At 49.1% G+C, this 16,947-nt stretch overlaps 1 protein-coding gene and 1 long non-coding RNA gene across 3 annotated transcripts; one reads left to right on the top strand and one right to left on the bottom strand.

Moving 5' to 3' along the window:
* Positions 1-524: 524 nt before the first annotated feature.
* Positions 525-3,332, bottom strand: LOC114627586. Of its 2 annotated transcripts, XR_003712376.1 has the most exons (3): positions 3,225-3,332; positions 2,158-2,788; positions 525-1,910 (listed from the first exon to the last, which is right to left on the bottom strand). It is a non-coding gene; the product is annotated as an uncharacterized LOC114627586 (long non-coding RNA). The 2 variants fall into 2 exon arrangements; XR_003712375.1 differs by lacking the exon at positions 3,225-3,332 and having other exon boundaries at positions 2,158-3,215.
* Neurl3 (neuralized E3 ubiquitin protein ligase 3) lies at positions 1,573-9,922 on the top strand. Its single transcript, XM_028775474.1, has 5 exons — positions 1,573-1,938; positions 2,484-2,725; positions 6,399-6,887; positions 7,429-7,482; positions 9,610-9,922. The coding sequence occupies exons 2-5, from the start codon at positions 2,698-2,700 to the stop codon at positions 9,801-9,803; spliced, it is 765 nt and encodes a 254-aa protein (XP_028631307.1). The 5' UTR covers positions 1,573-1,938; positions 2,484-2,697; the 3' UTR covers positions 9,804-9,922.
* Positions 9,923-16,947: the final 7,025 nt, after the last annotated feature.

The raw sequence follows: 16,947 nt of genomic DNA, 5'->3' as shown, positions 1-16,947 counted from the left end.
CTGAGGGAGGGGAGAGTCATCTTTGTTCAGGGTGTAACCACTAGATAGTTGCCTGTGAGCCATTCAGTAACCCCGCACACATGCTTATGTCTTCGGGCAAGCGTAACTAAACTCAGTGGGCCATAAAAAGTGGACAAACAAAAAAGGAATAGAAGTTGGGGAGGGACCTGTTAGGGAGATGAACGAGTCCAGATGGGGTAGGAGGGGACAAGAGGAACAGGGTTGTTACAGAAATGGTTTGGTGATTTAGAGCACTCTCTGGTCCTCCAGAGGGCCCAAGCTGTCAGCGCTCACAACTGCCTGTATGTCCAGCTTCAAGACAATCCAAAGCTCCTGGCTTCCAAGGACTGGCACACTCAAGGGCACATAGCTACATACAGACACATACAATACATATGACTAGGACTCCCACACTCAGGGGCACAGAGCTACACACAGACACATACAGTATACATGATTAAAATAATAAGAATAAAATTTAAGATCGAAAACCAATCATATACATGTATGAGACTGTCAAAGAATAAAACTTAAAAGTATTTATTTATTTTTGTTTGGTTTTTCGAGACAAAAGTATTTTCAAAGGAAGAAAATGACATAGGGCTGGGGATGTAGCTAAGTTGGCAGGGTGCTTGCCTGGCAGGCATGAAGTTTGTCTGTGTGTGTGTGTGTGTGTGTGTGTGTGTGTATAGATGTGTGTGGTGTATATGGTATATGTGTGGTGTGTGTGTGTATGATTTATTTTTGTGAGTGTGGACATACACATGCCATGACACATGTGTAAAGGTCAGAGGGCAGCTGTCAGGCTTCTCCACTCACCATGTGTGTCCCTGGGTCAAGCTTAGCAGCAGGTAAGAGCCATCTCACCAGCATTAAAGAGTAGAGGCAGGAGGATTGAGGGTTTAAGGTCATGGCAAGGCTGGGCTAGCTGGGACCATGTTTCAAAAACAGGAAGACCCAGAGAAATGAGAGGTCTGTCTGTATGTTCGTACTGTGGCTTGAAGTTGAGCCCACAAGTGACTGTAAATCCTATTATAGTGAGGATACTGGGGCAGAGGTGAGTGTCAATGAACAGTGCTGAGCAGGGCAGGGCCTAGCAGGCACAGTCTGTTCCGGTCCTCCCCTGCCCTGATGTCAGTAGATCATAGCATGAGAGACTCAGGGCTGGCTTCATAGGAGAAAGGTGAGGGTAGAAGACAGGGGCCTTCCGTTTATGCTACCTCCCAAATGTAGGGAGCCTGTTTAGAATGGCATACCCCGAACCCCATCAGTGGGGTAGCTAAATTCATTTGGATGCGGGTGTCTGTGGCCTTGCTTTTTCCATCTGCTGTTTGCTGGCCTGAGCAGGCTACAGGTCCTGTCTGGGAGCCATACCAGCTGCCTGCTGGTCTGCAGCTAGCCCATTTTCTATAAAGTCTAAAGCTGCAGAGCAGGCACCTTGATCAGGTGCCCACATACCTCTATTAGGGGAATGCAGATAATCAACAAGGATCTCTTGGCTCCAGCCCTGGGCAGCCACTCAAGGCAGCCAGGTAAAGCCCAGCGAGGGAGGAGCATCTAGAACTGCCCAGAGACTGGTTTGCCTGCCAGGAGGTACCAGGAGCCTGAGCCTTTTAGACTGAGCCAGCTGGGACATTGGGCAAACTGCAACCTTTAGGATCCACAGGTCTCAGGCCCAAGGGACTGGTACTGGCTCCAGAGCAGCTACCTGTGGCCTTGGCAGAAGTTATACATCTAGTGCAGAGACAAAGGGCGCTCAGCAAGGGTGTGGCCGGAAAATGAAAGTCCAGGGGTTACAGCAACGTCTGAGGTAACCAGGGCTCCGCTGATGACACCCACCTTCCTCTGGCCACTTCTCACTTAGGCACGGCATGCCGGCTGGAGGAAGTCTCCAGAGCAGAACATCAGACCTGAAGAAGAGGAAGGGCTCTGCATAAGGTAATACAGTGGGTACAACCTGGGTCTTCAGCCCTCTATTTCCTCCTCAGTCAACCCCCAAATCCTGTCTAGCCATTTCCAGGTGCCCCAGGGACATGCCTAGGACTATTCCTTTCTTAAAGGGTCCAAAGAAGTCACTAATTGTAGCCTAGATCTGGAGTCTCAAGAAAGAGTTAGTCTGGCGAGGGGTGGGGGGTTTTTGTAAGCCTTCAAACCAACCTTGCCACTGGGCAGGCTCAACTTCACAGGTCCTAGGATTCAGCAACGGGACACACCTTCTGTATGTGGGGTTGGTCTCCATGCCGGCTGCATATCGAAGTTCCCGCATGCTCTTTGAAACTCCAGATGTGCAGATCTCACCCCAGACCAGAGCTACTAGAGTCTTTATAGAAGAAGGTGGAGTTCCTGAGGGGAGTGGTGGTGGTGGGGGCACGGGTGTTTACTAACATGCGATTATAATTCAGACAGGGGCTGCTTAGAAGTCAAACAGAAAGAACCGTCTGCTGCAGCCGCAGTCCCAGCCCCTGCTTCCTTTCTTTTCTCAGGCCAGGCTGCTGCAGCAGTCCACTGTGAGCCACGAGAGGTCATGGGGAAAGTCCCGGATATCGTCATGCGTGACAGCATCTAATTAATCATCAACTCTGTAACGTGATCTCCAGCCTATAAAAGGAGAACCTTCAGAGTCTTGTAACCCTGACCACTGGCCTTCACAGACATCTCCAGACCCAGGGACTTGTGCCCCAGGAGGAGCCCAGGCTAATGGGTTCTCGCCTCAGCCCTGAGGCCAGTAAGTAGATTTCCGGTATGGTTTGAGCTGGCTTCTGAGTCCTGACTGCAAGGAGTGGGAGGTCTGGAAGAGGGAGAGCGGGGACATCATTGGCTCCTAGAGTCGTGTTTTCCATGGTCTGGGCTGCATGAGAGAGCGAGCTTCCGGTCTTCCCAGGAACCCAGCAGAGACTGGGTGTCTCAGGTCCAACATGGCTGCCAAGATACACACCCCTTCTTCCCCACCCACTACCCGTAAGCAGTCTTTATCTAGGAAGCAGATAAGGGAGAATCAAGGCTGGGGTGGGGAAAAGGGAAGAGCTTAGAAGGCCCTGTGGGTAAACGAGGGACTTCAGCTTTACCAAATTATCGGTGGCACCGTGGGCAAATCATTTTGTCCCTGGGCTCTTGGTTTTTCTCATGTGAAGGCTGGGACAGTGCCACCACCCTGCTGTCCTTTAGGGCTCCAAATGTAGGCATCTAAATAGTAATGAGATAGGAAGTTTCTCTGAGACACTCACCTGTTCCTCTGGTCACGTTTCCCTTAGCAGAGGGACCTGGGTGAGTGGACAGGACATAGCATTTCACGCCTTAGAACAGAGACTGGGACGGGGCTCTCTAGACCTGCCCCCCCCCAAGCCAATCAGCGCCCCTGCGTGGGGCCCCGTGGCAAGCACCCAAGGCTCACTCACAGTGGGTGGCCACGCCCAGAGCTACCTCTGCGGAGGCAGCTGTGTTTGGATTCAAGGCAGGGCAGTAACAATGCCAAAAGGGATGAAGTGTAACAGGTGCGGGTTGGTGTGTGTGTGTGTGGGGGGGGGGGGCTGAGACTGTGTAGCTGAGCCCACAAGCTCCTTGGGGGCTGGGAGGAACCAGGAAGGGACCTTTCCTGAGCTTCCCCAAGCTCTGAGTGTTTTTGAATGGGATGCAGAAAGGAGAAAAGGACTGACTGGGTGCCTGGCATCCTGACAGTTGGGAGGCCTTCATGAAACAGGTGGCTGAGCATCCATCTGTAAAATCCCCAGAGCCTTGCAGCAGAGACTATAATCTGTCTTCATCTGCCCAGGGCTGGAGATGACCCTACGGACATGGCTTGCGTGTCCCCAACTTCCTAGCCGTTTAGACCCAGGCCAGCCTACATCAGTGGGTAGCACAAAGGTAGAGTCACTGGAGAAGGCCCCACCTCCCTGTTCTATGGTATCTCAGGGATCTGGCCTGGAAATGGGGCCCAGAACAGGAATTCTCTAGCTCTTGGTAGAGAATGCTCTGAACCCTGTGCCAACCCTGCAAACCAGGACAGACCTGATTAGAGAGCCATGTTTAGCATGCGCCAACCTCTGCCATGGCCCAACCCAGCAGTGGGATCTGTCAGGTTGCTCAGTCAAAGGGTGAGAATATTCTTGCAAGTCTTTGTGGAAGGAACAAGACAGAAGAAAGGCGTCAACCCCTTTCGTGCCACTGTGACCTAGCTCTGAAGCCAGGAAGCAGTGCTCGGTAAGGAAAGGTGGGGCTCCTGTGGGGGACAAAGTCCTGAAGGTCTTTGAGAGACTGGCAGGGTAAGGGTGGCCTTCAGCCCTATGCCATCTGGGTCGTGTGCAGTGAATAACCAAACAAGCCATGAGAGACTGTGTGTAGCAAGGCTAGGGCTCAAGAGGCCCCTTGTGGCTTGCCAGTGGTGGTACTTCCTGGGAGCCGCACCCAGGGAGTTGCCCAGAGGCCACTGGATGTAGGGACACAAGGCCTGAGCATACAGAAGAGAGAAGGTGGTTCAAGTGTTCTGCTCACCTAGGGACCTATGGAGGTGGCAGCGTGTCCCAGCTTGCAAAGATCCCTGGGAAGGCTCCTAAGTGGGGATGGAGCTTTGCCCACTCAAGCTGCTAACCAGGCCAAGGCTTTCTTTTCCTGGGACTCTTGTGCCCTCAGAGGCCATTCCTGGGGCAGTTTGCCTCCTTCTGAACTGATATCCCATCAGCCATCTGACCTGACATCCCATTAACCAGACTCCTGCCTCTCATCTGGGAAGTGGATGGGGGCAGCAAACTGAACTTCTCTCTCCCAGAGCAATCCTTCCAGTCTCTGTCCTCCTGGAGATGGAATGTGGCCAGATGAACACCCTGCCCGCAGCCAGGGAGCAGTGGCCACCATTTTAAGATGAGCAGTTCAAAGTTCCCAGACCCGGAGGAGATCTTAACCCTTTCCATGGAGGCTGTAGTGGATGAGGCCGGGGTGCCAGCTTGGCCTTATTTCTGCTTTTGCCGTGGACCAGCAGGGTTGCAAGGACTTGTTTCCAGCATCTGCTCTTGTCCAGAGTCATTGCTCAAGCCCCTTACCATAGCTTCACTTGAGACCTTCACATCAGTGGTGGCTATTACCCAGCTGAGTGCTGGGAAGGGCTTGGACCATAGCACTGGGACCTCACAGTTCTATGTCTGGCTCTGCAGGTAGGCTTGTGGTCTGCAAGTGGAACAGGGGTCAGTCAGCTGGTGGGGGATGGGATTTCTCTGGAGTCTGGCTCAAGTTCAGATTGAGTTCATCTTTCTCTTTCAGCTTCCTTCTCTCACCCCGCCCCAACCCCTTAAAGAGGAAAGACAGATCTCTGTGATCTGATCAACCAGGACAGGAAACTCCAGCTCTCTCCCAGTCAGGGCTAAGACGGCTGCCCAGCAGGCAATGTTCCTTCCTGGATGCCAAGTGCTTTTCAGAAGTCCCTTGGTTCCAAAGCTCACTTCAGGCCTTGGGGGCACACAGGCATCTCCTGTTCTCAGCTTGCACCCCTGTCCTATGGGAAACTGCTGTGTCATCTCTTCCGGGATCAGTTAGTCACCTTCAGTGGGAGAGGGCTGATCCAGCTCACCTATGGGAGAAGGAGGTCAGAGCAGCAGAGAGGAAAGCAGGGCTATTGTGGCCCACCTGCAAGGCATGCACAAGTCAGCAAGCCAGCTGACCCAGCTCCTCCAGACTAGGCACTTGAGGGTACATGGGCATTACACTTCATCCAGGGGCTGGCAGAGTGGCTCAGCTAGTAAAGGCACTTGCCGACAAGCTGAAGGACTATATAGTTCAATCCCCCAAACCACAAGGTAGAAGGGGAGAACTGGCTCCTGCAAGTTGTCCTCTGACCTCCACCCATGCATCCCGGAACTTGTGCACTCAATAAAGAAGTACATGTTAAAAAATAAAATAAAAACAATAAACTCATCCAAGTTCATATGTCTAAGTCTTTGATTTCATTTTGTTTACCAAGAGTTCACTGTCTATGTAGCTCAGGCTGGCTTAGCCTGGAACCCCTTCTGTAGCCTAGGCAGTCCTGGAACTTGCCATCACCTTCTCAGTGCTGGGATTACAGCACCACAACACAAGCAAGTTGCTTTTTTATTAGATCCCAGTAATAACGACGTCTCAGGAGTGTGTTTAGACAGGGCTTGGTACACATGTAGGTTCTTGCAATTTTCATACTAGCCAGAAGTAGGAAACTGAGGTCAGGGGAGGTTAACAGACCCAGGCAGGTAGAGTGCGCTGCCCAACAGGCTTTAAGCAGATCCCGGGAGTTTGTGAGATGAGTTTGTGGGATGGTTTGAATGGTGCTGAAGGAGGTGGTGAAGGAGGCTAGGGTGGCCAAGGGTCCTGGGTGTTTCCTAGAGAGCCGGTGGGTTAGAATGGGCCCTCACTGACTGGTTCCCCACTCTGCTCCACAGATGCCGAGGTGCCCCGCGAGGCCCTTAGTTTTCACGGGGACGCCACGGGAGCACAGGTGCATCTGGATGACCAGCGGAGCACAGCGCGCAGGCGCTCCACGTTCCACGACGGTATTGTATTCAGCCAGCGTCCTGTATGGCCCGGTGAGCGTGTAGCGCTGCGTGTGCTGCGACATGAAGATGGTTGGTGTGGTGGCCTCCGCGTGGGCTTCACGCGCCTGGACCCCGCGCAAGTGGCTGCGTCCTGCCTGCCACCCTTCGTGTGCCCGGACCTGGAGGAGCAGAGTCCCACGTGGGCAGCGTTGCTTCCAGAGGGCTTCGTTCGCGCGGGGAATGTGGTCTGCTTCTGGGTGAATCGTAGAGGCTGGCTCTTCGCCAAGGTCAATGCTGGCCGCCCCCTCTTGCTGCGCAAAGACGTGCTGGTCCAGGGCGCCCCGCTCTGGGCAGTGATGGATGTGTACGGGACCACGAAAGCCATTGAGCTGCTGGGTGAGACAATCCTTGGGGCCCCAATACTGAGTGTGGCATGGAGACAATGTTCCAGGTGACTTCACTCACCTGTCTAGTGGCTCTGATAGAACCGTTCATTCTTTTATTCTCAGTATGCCATCAGCCCATGGCCAGGACACCGGAAACACGAAAATGAGCAAAAGCCTTAGCCTTGTCCCAAAAAAGGATAAGATATGACCAGTCCTCTAAACATTGTTAGGCTGGTCGCGGTTCACCAAGGAGAATTTGCATTTGGATAGAACCTTGCACCTTAAGTAGTTCAGCCATACTAAGGTGAAAGAAAAAATCAACAAAAACAAAACAAAAAACAAAACAAAAAACAAAACAAAACAAAACAAAAACCCAAACCAATCAAACAAAAATCCTACAAAGATGTGAGAGCTCAGCTAGGTTCTTAACACAACCAGGAGATTAGCAGTAAAGAAGGGAGCTTGATGTTGCAGGGTAGCGAGTGCGCATGCGTGTGTGGGTACGTGCATCTGTGTGGATTCCTGGCCCTGAACTTCCCTTTCTGCCTTAGATCCCAAAGCCAACGCCTGGATCACCAGTGGGGAACCTGTACCAGAGTCTGAAGGTGAGTGCACATCCCGGGGCCCCAGCACGAGTCTCACTGAGAAGTCTCACTGTTCAAAGTCATCTTTCTAGGTCCCACAAACAGGTCTTCCACAGGTTTTAGGCCCGTTTACTGCCCACTAGAGATCCAGAAGTGATGCAAAGTTTCAGCCTTCTAGAACATTGTCCAGTTTCAAAATTAGAAGAGTAGATTCATGAGTTACCCCCTCCTCCCCGCAAGTCTCATATAGCCTAATCTACCCTCAAACTTATTCCAAACACTTTAAATGCTGAGATTAGAGCCTAGTTTAATCTTTTCTCTTTAAAAAATTAAAAAAAAAAGCATCATCTATGGGCCTGGTGCCTTCGGAGACCCTAAGAGGGAGTTGGATGCTCTGGAATTGGCTTTGCAGATAGTTGTAAGCTGCCACATAGATGCTGGGAATCAAACTTGGTTCTTTTTTTCCAAGAACAAGTGCTTAAAGCTGCTGAGCCTGCTCTCTCTCTGGCCCCTCTCTTGTTTTTCTTTTGAAAGCATAGTGGTAGAGTGATGGTTCTGTTGGAGAAGCGCCTGCTTGGTCTGAGTTGAGTCCTCAGAACCCACATGAGTGGACAGGCACATGATAGAAACACGGAGACAAGAAGAATCCCTGGGATTTGCTGTCCAGCCAGGTTCTGTGAGAGAACCTGTATCAAGACCAAGGTGGAGGAAAGCCCCTGACATCAACCAGACAGTCATGTACACACACACACAAACACACACACACAGTATGTAAACATGCACACAACACACACATATAAACATGTACAGATAAATGCATATGCACATACAGACAAATGTGTACATATACAGACACATGCGCACACACTCACACACATGTACACACATGCACACGTGCATACACACACGTGCATACACACAGCACACATACTCTCACACACACTCATACATGCATACACATGTACATGCACACACACAAACATGCATACTCATGTACAAGCACACATACATGCATACACACGAACACACACATACACACTCACTCAAACACACATACACACACACAAGCACACACACACACTGGGCCAGGGATACAGTTTATTTGGTAGAGTATTTGCTTAGCGGCACAAAGCTCTGGGTTTGATTTACAGCACTAAATAAAATCATAGTGATGAAAGTGGGCACGAGGAGATCAGAAGTTCAAGGTTATTTTCAATTATATATAGTGGGCTTGAGGCTAGCCTAGGCTAAATGAGACTGTTGTCTCAAAAAAAGAAACAAGAAAAAGTCAGGTGGGTATACAGCCTAGGTGTAGAGGCTTGCCTAGTGTGTCCCAAGTCCTGGCTCTGGATTCAGTTCCCAGTATGAAGAGAACATTAAAAGGCAGAACCAAACCAAACGAAAATCCATCCCTAATCATAAAGGCGCATGCCTTTCATCACAGCATTTGGGAGGCAGAGGCAGACAGAGCTTTAGGAGTTTGAGGCCAGCTAGTTCCAGGCCAGCCAGAGGTACACAAAGAAACCAAAATAAAATAAAATAAAATAAAATAAAATAAAATAAAATAAAATAAAATAAAATAAAGGTTCACCAAATAAGCAGAATATAAGCAAATAAGCAAAGGAAAAAACTTGCTAGACTCACTTTTCATTTATGAGTGTGCATAAGCTTTTGTGTAGAGGGAATATGTGGGCTTTATTTTCCTTGTATCCAAGCTAGCGCTTTGTTGGATCCCTGAACCTACAGAGGATGTGTTCTGAGACGCTAACAGTGCCCAGCTCCTAGTACCCTGTGAGCAGTTGTTTATGCTCAACTTGGATTTATAAATTCATCATAGGAACAGGTCAGCAATAATAACTAGTAATAAAATAGAACTGGCAGCATACAGTAATAACAATTATTTACTACTCATGTCTTTTTTTTCTAGATCTTTCCATTTGATAGTTTCAGACCACAGGTGGCCGAAACTGGGAAGCAATAGCCTAGATAAGGGGCTGTGGGTATTTTGTAGGTTTTCATGCAACTGCATTGAGTGGATTCTCACAGAGAGTCCTGTTCCTCGGGACACTGAGCTTTCATGTCCTGTGGTAAGAGATAGGTGGCCTACCCTCCATGTATACCTCTGACCTGTGCTTTCTTGTTTTCCAGTCACATCAGGAGAGGAGTGTGTCATCTGTTTCCACAACACAGCCAACACCCGCCTCATGCCCTGTGGCCACTCACAGTTCTGTGGCTCCTGTGCCTGGCACATCTTCAAAGACACGGCCAGGTGCCCCATGTGTCGCTGGCAGATCGAGGAGGTGGCTGTAGTGCCTTCACTGAAGACTGGGGAAGGCTCTTGAGAAGATGGCTTCTTGGAGTGTGTGACAGATGGGACCTGGCTCTGAGGCAGGCCCCTGCAAAAGGAAAAACCTCTGTCTGGATGTTGGTCAGCAAGCCCAGTCAAGGGCCACCACGCCTGGTCTTGCATTAGCAAGCCTTGTTAGCCACGAGGCAGGCTCAGTGAACCTTTCCCCAGCCAGAAGTTCTGTAGAGGCTGATATGGCACAGAGAAATCTCTCTGGCCACTTTGGGAAGTCCCCAGCATGGCAGGGGCAGCCTGAGCCCCCGAGTCCCCAGCATGGCAGGACCAGCCTGAGCCCCCGTGCTACAGCTGAGGACATGAAGGAATCTGTTTGTGTCTGGCAAAAGTACCAGAAGCAGGGACTTACACCACGGTTATCTCCTTGCTGACTTGTGAGATAGCAAAATAAAGTTTGGTTTTTGTAATGACGTCTCCTTCACTGTACTCAGTGGGAGGAAGTGACACTCTGAAATGTTTAAACTTTTACGGCATTTGGGGACATGCTATCCTGCCCTGTCCCTTGTGGGTCTGCACGCCTCTGGTGCTTGACTTCGTCTCCTTGTACAACTGTTGAGTGCTGGGCTCTAGGGAAGCACCAAGACACCACTTATTAGGCCGCTCATGGGGTGGAAGAATTCAGTCTATGATGGGGGGGGTGAGAAGTTGGGGTTCCGTAACTTCCAGGGGTCCAGTTGTTGCTGGGGTACTGCACAGAGGAGTCGGGAACAAAGGATCAGTGGGTCCATGAGCCCAGAAGGAGGCCGGGACCAAATACTCCAAACTTGTGGACATCCAGGCATTGCTGAGTCATGAGGAGTTGAGAGCACAGTTGGTGTCCCGTGGCCCGGGGCCAGGTGGGAGGGATGAGAACTCCAGGTTAGCTCCTCGGTGATTGTCCTTAGCTTGGCAGATGTTGTTTGGAGGAGCAGAGAGGCCGTCTATGGGAGGCTTAGGCTACCGCTCTGTAGGGGAAGGCCTTCGCCATGTTCCCCACTGCGGTTCTGATGGAAGAAACAGTCTGTGTTTATCTATATGGTTTATTGACTGTTCATAGTGGAAAATGGGAGCATACCAACTCCTCAGGGTGGACCTGAAATTAAATACCTTTTGCAAGGAAAAATGTCTGGAAAAGGAAGCTTATTGGCTCAGCCCTCAGGGCCTCTAGGTACCTCACTAGCATGGAGAACTCTGTTCGGGCCACCATTGTGGGGAGTGTGGCATGTGTTACCAGCCAGGAATCTAGTAGGGAACAGGAAGGCGCCTACTGTCTCAGTGGTGTACCTGAGTGTGGGGGTCTCAGACCCACTCCTTACCAAATTTCCTGGCATGCTCAACTTTCCCACAGCCCTAACCACACTGGTCTCACGGTAAGGACTGGATGGGGCTCTGGCAGGTCCATGGGCTCTAGTCACCGAACATGGCAGAGATTCGGTCAACACTCCCAGCTCTGAGCCTTAGCCAGACTTTGCCCTTCCAGCTGAGTTCTGAGGACTTCAGGAGGCTCTGACACTGGTGGGAGGCAGGTATTAATGTCAAAGAAGCCCCAACTTGGGGCTTTTGTATGTAGGAACCCCTATCCCCAGCATATTTGTCAAACGTAATCAGTTTATACTGTTTAAAATGAGACTGGGGAACCAAAACCCTTTATCCCTGACATAGGTGGTGGCTATGTTTCGTTCTATTTGTGGGAGGTCAACCTCACAGTGCAACAAGACTGATTAACTGGTATGAAGGGGAAGGCCAGGAGCTGAGTCCTTGCCAGGTGAAGTATTAGAAAAAAAAGGTCAAAAAAAAAAAAAAAAAAAAAAAAAGGTCTCATGACAGAGCACTGACCCCACCTACATCAACCGACAGAAGCCGAGAGTTTGGCGACTATGGATGAGGGTTCCTGTCCATGGCAAGCCATTTGAAGAACTCTTTATACCTAGTTTTATAAACTTGTAGCTAGAGGACTACAGAGATATGAACCTCCAGCTAAACAGTGAGTCACGGAAGGGTCTGCCTAAGGGCAGGAGCAGGGAACTTGGACCAGAGAAGCAAGGCAAAGCTATCAGCCTGATTGCAGTTCAGGGCAGGAAGCCTCTGTATCCAGAAGCTGTGTGTGGCTTCCTTCACCCAGCAACCACTTCGGTGATTGGTTTCAGTCATCATTGCCCAATCTGGAATCACCTGGAAACAGAGAGTCAGTAAGGGAGTGTCTACTGCAGGTTGGCCTTTGGAGATGCTGGTGAGGAATTTCCTGATTGGGTTAATTGAGTTGTAAACCCACCTTGAATGTGGCTGGCACCATTTCATGAGCTAGGCCTCTAGATCAATGCTTCTCAACCTTCCTAATGCTGTGACTCTCTCTTTAATACAGTTCCTTATGTTATGGTGACCCCCAACTATAACATTTTTTCATTCCTAATTCATAACTACAAGGATTTTGCTACTGTTATGAATCCGTAATGTAAATATCTGATACGTAGGACAACTGATATATGATCCCTGTTGAGAAACGCTGCTCTAGACTGAAAGGGAGAGAGAGCCCAGGGCACAGGCATGCATTCAGTGGTCTCTTCCACACAATGGGCACACTTTGACCAGCTGTCTCAAGCTCTGACTTCCTGGAAATGATGGACTGGAACTGTAGGCTAAAATAAACCCTCACTTCCCTAAGTTGCTTTGGTTGGGATATTTTGTCACAAGGTGGTTAGGAATAGTTCTGAGGTCACAAACAAAGAGAACACCATCATAATTTTTTTTTTTTATTTATTATATGTAAGTACACTGTAGCTGTCTTCAGACACCCCACAAGAGGGCATCAGATATCATTACAGATGGTTGTTAGCCACCATGTGGTTGCTGGGATTTGAACTCATGACCTCTGGAAGAGCAGTCAGTGCTCTTAACCACTGAGCCATCTCACCAGCCCCCACCATCATAATTGTTATGCTTTGTATATGCTCGACCCAGGGAGTGGTGCTATTAGAAGGTGTGGCCCTGTTAGAGTGGGTGTGGCCTTGTTGGAGTGGGTATGGGCTATAAGACCCTCACTCTTGCTGCCTGGAAATCAGTCTTCCACTAGCAGCCTTCAGATGAAGATGTAGAACTCTCAGCACTGCCTGCAACCATACCTGCCTGGATGCTGCCCTGCTCCCTCCTTGATGATAATGAACTGAACCTCTGAACCTATAAGCCAGCCCCAATTAAATGTTCTCCTTATAAGAGCTGCCTTGGTCATGGTGTCCATTCACAGCAGTAAAACCCCGACTAAGACAATAATTAAAGTGTCTTATCTGTGTCCTTACTTTTTGCACAAGAGTTGTTTGTTACCCACCTGAAAAAGTGGTAGCCTAAGCACAGGGACGGGGACGTCCTTCTGGTTTTTGTCCCTGAAGCAAAAGGGAAGCTGAACTGTACCTTATTGATTGAGGCCTGGCCACAAGATCCAGTTGTTAACGTTAAGATGAGAAAAAAAACAATTAAAGCATAAGTTTTATTTATTATTTTCTTTCTGTGTGACTAAGGAGGAAGTGGGGTCAGGAAACGGTGGCTTAGAGCCAGCCAGAAGCTGAAAAACAGCTTGCGGTTTGGTAAGGAGGAAGTGGGGTGTACTGTGAAAGAAAAGATAATTGTTTGTTGCATCTGAAAGGGCAACTGGAAAAGAAAACGAGCCGAACACCTCGCCTGCCTGAATCGTAGCTACAAGTCTCCCTCCCTCTCTCATCTTCTGAGGAGGCCCCTGGGGCTAACAAAGAATTCACCCCAGATGCCAGTGTAAACTCACAAACATGGCAAGCCCATCATCTGAGGAACACAGATATCATGGGAGAAAAGCCACTCGGCTACACAGAAAGCATGAATACCTGGAAAAACAGCTAGCACAGCAGACAGACCTGGGCGTTCCTGCAGCTATGGTTACATACAGAGAGTAGTCTGAAAAGATCTAGACATCCTGGGAATTAAAGATGTGATTACTAAAAATAATGTAAACATCTGATCTCTATATATCACACACACACACACACACACACACACACGATTAATTTATGTGAAGAGCCAAGGGTCACGGCTGGATTGGATGGTGGAACGGTCTCGAATCACCTAGATTGCCCTGTGGAGTTACCAAGACATGAGAAATGATTGAGTGGAAGAATTCGGAAGTTCAGAAGCCTGTTCACCAGGAACACAGAAGGGAAAAAAAAAGAGATGGGGGAGGGAGGGATGCTCAGTGAAGGCTGGAGCAGCATGACTCGTCTGAGCCTTAGAGGCAAAGGTTCCAGTTGGGGTTTCATGCCTATAATCCTAGGACTTGAGAGGCTGAGACAGGAGGTTTGCTGTAAGTTTAAAGTGAGCCTGGGGAACATAATGGGTACCAGGTCAGTCAGGGCTACTTAGCAAGATCTTGTCTCAAGAGTCCAAGACTTCCCAGACATCTCAGGAAACCTCTGAAAGAGAAGTCTGAGTTGAAGCCAACCATCATGCTGGCTCATACCAGGAATACCAGCAAGGCTAAGACGGGGGAGTTGTGAGCTTAAGGCAAGCGTGGGCCATGCAGTGAACTCTTGTCTCAAAAACAGAAGTAAAACTAAAGCAGATTACAGTAGAAGAGGGGGAGAACACACGGAGGACCTGACCACCCAAATCAGCTGACGTGTTCCCTTCGAGACACTCCTTTACTGACATGAGGTTTTTGCCCAGTAACCCAGACTGGGTTGAAAACATTGTAAGTCAAAAACGCATTGAGTCTATCTGGCCTACTAAACCTCCTAGCTAGATACACAGTCTGCAAGTGGGAACAGAATCCTATGAGAGCCAATCTACTTCCCAAGAGAGACATTAATCCATTCCCACCCCCATAGCCCAGCATCTCCCACAAGGCCCTGCCTCCCGATGCCAATCTATTTCTTATGAGTGTTGGAGGGACAAACCACATTCACACTGTAGCAACCTACAAATGGCCCACGGGGATATGGAGAAGAGTTAAACTCCACTAATGACAGGAAGATGCAAACAGAAACCAGAGAAGTGTCAGCTCACACCTGGAAAGACGGCCGTTATCAAAGACATCCAGAGACGGGAGTTTATGAGGACGTGAAGAAATGAGAATCTTAGTCATTGCCATTGGGGTGTAAATAGTGTGGGGGTCCTCAAAGGAAGGAAAGTAAAGCAGTCACGTGGTCCAGCAGTTCTTCGAAGCCTGAGTGCATACAGAGTCAGTAAGCCAGATTTGGACCCCACCCACCACCACCACCACCACCACCACCACCACCACCACCACCACCACTGCCATGCTCACCACAGCACCATTCACAGTAGCCAAAATCCAGGGAGAACTTCAATGCCCAGGTGACAAGTTAGTGCATAAACTAAATGTGAGTGGGGTGGGATATTATTCAGCCTTGGTAAAGGAAGGATCCATGCCCATGCTAAGTGAAGTAAGCCAGACTGAGCAGAGTAATTAATTCCCAATCCAGAAGGCTCTGGAAGGCTGATGGACAGCAGGTGACTACAGTCAATCATGGGGGATTGTGCAATTGGGATTTGCCAAAGGACTAGATCCTCCATCTTGTCATCCCAACCACAAACTGGCAACTATGAGAAACAAGCGATACCATCCCACTACATTTGTATAAAGCTCAGCAAGTGGGCTGTATGAGAGGTAGGCGGAGTGAGGAGAGGAAGAGGAGAAGGAGGAGCCAGGAACTAGGGCAGAGATGTAGGCGCCATGGAGGACCACACATGTTTTGAGAGCAGTCCTGGGTTAATTGGTTTATACTTCTAATTGTATGGGCATCTTGTTATTTGAGCATTACCAAACATATAAAGCTGTTGGATAATCTTTAAACATTAGAGTCTCATTTCTACTGGGAACCGTGTGGATGGCAGGATGGTGTGGGCTCAGCCCAGCCTTGTGGAGCCTGGTGTCTCATGGGTGCCAGGGCTGGTGTTCTGGCCCACCTGAGCTAGTGGCCTGAGCTGCAGCAGCAGCAGTGAGAACAAGCCACCGCTTGTGGTCTCAGGCCTTGCCTAGTTGGAATGATGGCAGCTCCGTAACTACAAGCCAGATCGGGTGCTGCTATTATAAATATTACCATAACAACAAGATGCCAGTATTAAAAAGATAATAGCAAAAAAACAAAACAAAAAACCCACAATAGCACCTGAAACCCAGTGTTAAAAACTGGAATTGCAGTAGTACTATTGAGTAATATTGATCATCTTTCCAGAAAGATGATTCTTGAGAACCTGAAGGGTATTGAGACCTCTATTACATGGTCAGCTTCTTAATTATGGAGAAGGGGAGAAGGGCTGGACAACTGTGTCAAGCCCCGCACACTGCAGACAGTGGTGTTCTATTGAAGAGAGTTCATCACCCTCCCTAGATTCTTGTTATAGAAACAAAGCCTGGAAGTGGGGCCCCTGACAGGGAAAGTAAAGACAGTGAATGGGCCTGTGCATGTGTGTGAAAACTTCTCCACAAGAAGAGTAGATTTGGTTAACTCCAGCCACTGTGTTTTTTTCAGACAGAAGCCCTGCCATCAAAATACTGGCTTTTGCTAGGCGGTGGTGGCACACGCCTTTAATCCCAGCACTTGAGAGGCAGAGGCAGGTGGATTTCTGAGTTCGAGGCCAGCCTGGTCTACAGAGTGAGTTCCAGGAGCCAGGATTATACAGAGAAACCTTGTCTCGAAAAAAAAAAAACCCAAACCAAAAAAAAACCAAAAACAAACAAACAAACAAACAAACAAACAAACAAAAACACTGGCTTTTCTTACTGAGGCTTCTCAGCTGTGAAACAAAGGGTCCAGTTTTGTTCAGTGGGAATGTGAGACTGAATGAAGCTTTAGCTGCCTGGAAAAGGGGGAATGGAGATGAGCTTATAGCTCATCAAGCTTATAGCTGTTTGATTTCAGGCTCCCGTTTTAATGAACAGTTTACAGGAAGAAAAATGATCTGTCTTACTTGGCTGCAGCAGAGGCCTGGTGCGTCTAGTGATGTCATCACTGGAGAGCAGATCTGAAGATGATGTAATGTTTGTTGTTGTTGTTTTGTGGTTGTTTGAGAAAGGGTTTCTCTGTGTAGCCCTGTCTATACTGGAACTTGTTCTGTAGACCAGGCTGGCCTCAAACTCACAGAGATCCTCCTACCTCTGCCTC

Source organism: Grammomys surdaster, unplaced genomic scaffold (genome assembly GCF_004785775.1).
Source record: "Grammomys surdaster isolate TR1022 unplaced genomic scaffold, NIH_TR_1.0 255, whole genome shotgun sequence".
Taxonomy (NCBI): Eukaryota; Metazoa; Chordata; class Mammalia; order Rodentia; family Muridae; genus Grammomys; species Grammomys surdaster.
The sequence above is the reverse complement of the archived record's forward strand: the minus strand, read 5'-3'. Positions and strand labels throughout refer to the sequence as shown.

What these genes read in the sequence shown, in the direction of transcription:
- Neurl3 (XM_028775474.1), top strand. Translation starts at nt 2,698, where the DNA reads ATGGGTTCTCGCCTCAGCCCTGAGGCCA. An exon ending in TCGCCTCAGCCCTGAGGCCA is followed by an intron (nt 2,726 to 6,398) that starts GTAAGTAGATTT and finishes TCTGCTCCACAG; the next exon opens with ATGCCGAGGTGCCCCGCGAG. An exon ending in GAAAGCCATTGAGCTGCTGG is followed by an intron (nt 6,888 to 7,428) that starts GTGAGACAATCC and finishes TTTCTGCCTTAG; the next exon opens with ATCCCAAAGCCAACGCCTGG.